The sequence below is a fragment of the Solanum stenotomum genome, chromosome 12, assembly GCF_019186545.1.
Source record: "Solanum stenotomum isolate F172 chromosome 12, ASM1918654v1, whole genome shotgun sequence".
Taxonomy (NCBI): domain Eukaryota; kingdom Viridiplantae; phylum Streptophyta; class Magnoliopsida; order Solanales; family Solanaceae; genus Solanum; species Solanum stenotomum.
This window is the reverse complement of record NC_064293.1, coordinates 14,679,253-14,683,001: the sequence shown is the minus strand read 5'-3', so window position 1 is coordinate 14,683,001 and position 3,749 is coordinate 14,679,253. Positions and strand designations below refer to the sequence as shown.

The following is a 3,749-nucleotide window of genomic DNA, read 5'->3' as shown; positions in this document are numbered from 1 at the left end:
AAAATTGTATAAAATTAATAAGATATTTACCATAAAATAACAAGCACTTATATAAGTTCTTATTTATTAAAAGGACTAACTTGAATTCAAAGTCCTTCACTTGATTAATGAATCAAGAGAACAACTATCATTATTTAATTTCAAATCCCAAGACAATTCTCATTTTACAATTCTAAAATGATCTTATATTTTGAAATTTTATTAATTGGATAAATATAATAAATTTAAAATGAATTGAATGCTAATTCAATAAAAATGAATTTGGTCAAATATATGGAATAAAATGATTTAACTCATTTTTAGTCCTTTTCATTCGTGGAAAATTTTATTAAGTTCTTAGCTTCTTCATTTCTTTTTGTTTTTTATTTTACTTCTTCTTATCTATTTCTTTCTTCATGTATTTAAAGTATATTTTAAAGTGTATTTATTAATTGTGATATTATAAATGTATAATTGCATTTCCGCACTTAAATCGTCAAATAAATTTGTTCAAACAAAATTAAAAGAAAAATAACATTATTGTCATGAAACTCTATAAGTAAATAAAACGATACCATATAAACTTACTAAAGATATAATCATCACCATTTATAAAATTCAATTTCAGACTTAGCTTGTCTAGGGGGTTATAAGTTCGAGCTAAGAAAATAGTTTCCTATAGAAATGCAGGGTAAGGTAGCATACAATAGATTCTTGTGGTCCGATTTTATAAAAAATTAATCAAAAATTTGCAGGATAAGGTGGTGTACAATAAACCTCGTTGCATTTTTTTTATTAAAAAAATGACTTCTTCCGATCGATTTATATTTCTTTATTTTTGCATTAAAAGATTGGAAGAAAAATAATGGAAAAAAGAAAAGAAAAAAAAGGTGAATAAACTGTAAATAAAATTAATCTGAAAGCATAAGAAGAGACAAACATGATTTTATTAGGAACGTACATGATAATACAAATTTCCAGAAAATGACTCAATATATTTAACCTTCAATTAATTAAAATATGTATTTTTTATTCCTTCTTATATAAATATATCAAGTTTGATTTGGCTTACCATGGTCAAATATAGATACTTGTATTTTACCCATATTTGTCGATACTCTTATAGGTTAACAACATATTTGAAATCCATACATATCCAACCGAATTACAAGTGATCCAACTCATCGAAATACGAATAAAAAGGATTGATTTTATAAATATGGACTAAAATTGTCAGCACTATTGTAGTTGTAAAACCTTGTAAATTCTATGCTAAAGATCTGAATTATTCGTCATGAGTGTATTAACTTGAGTCGGGTTATATCCTACTTATACATGTGTTAAGGTTCATTTCTATGTGTGAGAACTGTATCAGATGTGGTTTGGAGTCATAAGGGATCTCTATCACAAAGTCAAATCCAAACCTTTCCTGCTGACTATGTTTTCGCATGAGTATATATAAGGAAAAAAAAATGAGATTTTTACCTGGTCACACAAATAGGGTTAGAAAAAAAAATATAACGAAAGGCAAAATTGAACAATTTCGAGTATTGTATAGATAAATTTAAACTTTTTCTCTTTTTCCTATTTAAGTAACTCATTGTTAATTACGGAGTATATAATAATTTATTATGAGTTACAATACTAACCACCTTGTGGAGTATTAGTCATGTTCAATATTATTGATCTGAAACCTAACAGATACCAACAAAACTCAATTAGAGAGTCAAGATAGATGCCAAAAAAATAAAGTTACAACGATTAAATCACAAAAATCAAATGATGAACATAACACATGGTTTGGAATATTTCATATAAAATTCTGATTTATGCAACACAACACAAGAAGGATAATTATGGAGATGAAGAGCATAATTCATAGTCATAGCTCACAGGCTGAGGATAATTAAAACTAAAGGGGTTACACCTAAGATTATTTTAGTCACAGGCTCACATCTACTTCTTACTTTAAATACATTACAAACCAACTTTCTATAGTCAATAAGAAACTAGCTAGCAGGTTTAATTTAGGCACGAGTTTCCCTCTTTAGAATCTGAATCAAGTTGTATAACCAAATCATGAATGTGTGGCTGTGTCCTGAATGCTGTCTTTGTGCGTTTCTTGCGTAACAAGGACATTCCGTCACATTGCCTCTTCTTTGTATCTGGAGGCTGGACATCGACAGCTGATTTCAGAAATGAGTGATTCAAGAGCATGTCTGCACTCCAACAACCACTTGGATTCCTGACCAGACAATTATTCAGGAAATCTTTTGCCTCTGTAGACATTTTGGGATTCCCAAAATTTGGTTCCGAATTAGATGATTCCCATTGGGGTTTCTCAGTGATCATCTCGTAAACGGTGCATCCAAGTGACCAAATATCAACTCCTGGGCAGTACTCCTTCTTAATTAGAGCTTCAGGTGCCATGTACCTTTTAGTTCCTCTGTGCCCCACGTTCTCTTTCCAGTTCTGTTCCAAAGTTATGGAAAGTCCGAAATCAACTATCTTTCCCACCTCGGCCATACCATCATCACCATCAGTAGTAAGAAGAATGTTTTGGGGTTTTATGTCGCAATGAATAATCCCTTTTTTGTGAATCAAATTGAGCCCTAAAACAACATTTTTGGTGTACTTTTGGACTTGAAACTCAGGCAATCCTCGTTCATCAATACGATCAGCTAGGCTTCCAGCTGAGGCAAATTCGAGTAGCAAATTGTAAAGATATAAGTCATCCTCGTAGGTGACATTAAATCCAAAACATCGAATAATTTGAGGACAATCCTCAAACACTCTTAAGAATTCCCTTTCATTTCGAAGAGACTGAGAGCAGTTCAACATACAAGATTTAACGGAAATGAGAGATGGTATCATAGGAGAAGGGGTATCAGTAGAAGCCAATGATACAAAACCATAGCTTCCTTTCCCCAATGTTCTGCCTCTCTGCCACATAAATTTCGCTTGTTTTTCCAGTCATGATAAATGATCAGATGAGATCATAATTAACATGTGTCGAATTTTATTCAGTAAAATTAAATTTGGATAAACTCGTTTCAACCAATTCTTTGACCCATTTTTTACCCTTCTTTGTTCTTTTATGGACTTTTATTTAGTTTTTCCATTTTTCATTTTTCTATTTTCCTATTTTAGTTCTTCTTATCTATTTTTTTTTTTGTCTTTAAAATGGAGCATTTAAAAACTATATTTATTGTCCACATTCTTATAAGTTAACAGCAGATTTGATATTCATATTGTGATCTAACTCATTAAACTATAAATAAAATGTATTGATTTTATGTAGCAGTTTTGTTTCCTAATTTTTCTGTTTTTCCCTTTCACAGTGCTAGTAGAAGAAATTTTATTAAATTTTTACATATTTACTTCCTTTATTATATGATAATTTAAAATTATATAAAATGAATAAGATATTTGCCATAAAATAACAAGCACTTATATAAGTTGTTATTTATTAAAAGGACTAACTTGAATTCAAAGTCCTTCACTTGATTAATGAATCAAGAGAACAACTATCACTATTTAATTTCAAATCCCAAGACAATTCTCATTTTACAATTCTAAAATGAACTTATCTTTTGAAATTTTATTAATTGGATAAATATAATAAATTTAAAATGAATTGAATGCTAATTCAGTAAAAATGAATTTGGTCAAATATATGGAATAAAATGATTCAACTCATTTTTACTCCTTTTTCATTCGTGGAAAATTTTATTAAGTTCTTAGCTTCTTCATTTCTTTTTCTTTTTTAT

At 29.2% G+C, this 3,749-nt stretch overlaps 1 protein-coding gene across 1 annotated transcript; it reads right to left on the bottom strand.

Annotated features, from left to right (window-relative positions):
• Positions 1-2,001: 2,001 nt before the first annotated feature.
• Positions 2,002-2,946, bottom strand: LOC125847137 (mitogen-activated protein kinase kinase kinase 20-like; the record flags this gene model as incomplete). Its single annotated transcript, XM_049526829.1, has 1 exon — positions 2,002-2,946. A coding segment is annotated over one exon (945 nt), but the record flags the coding sequence as incomplete, so codon positions are not given.
• Between the last annotated feature and the right edge of the window lie 803 nt (positions 2,947-3,749).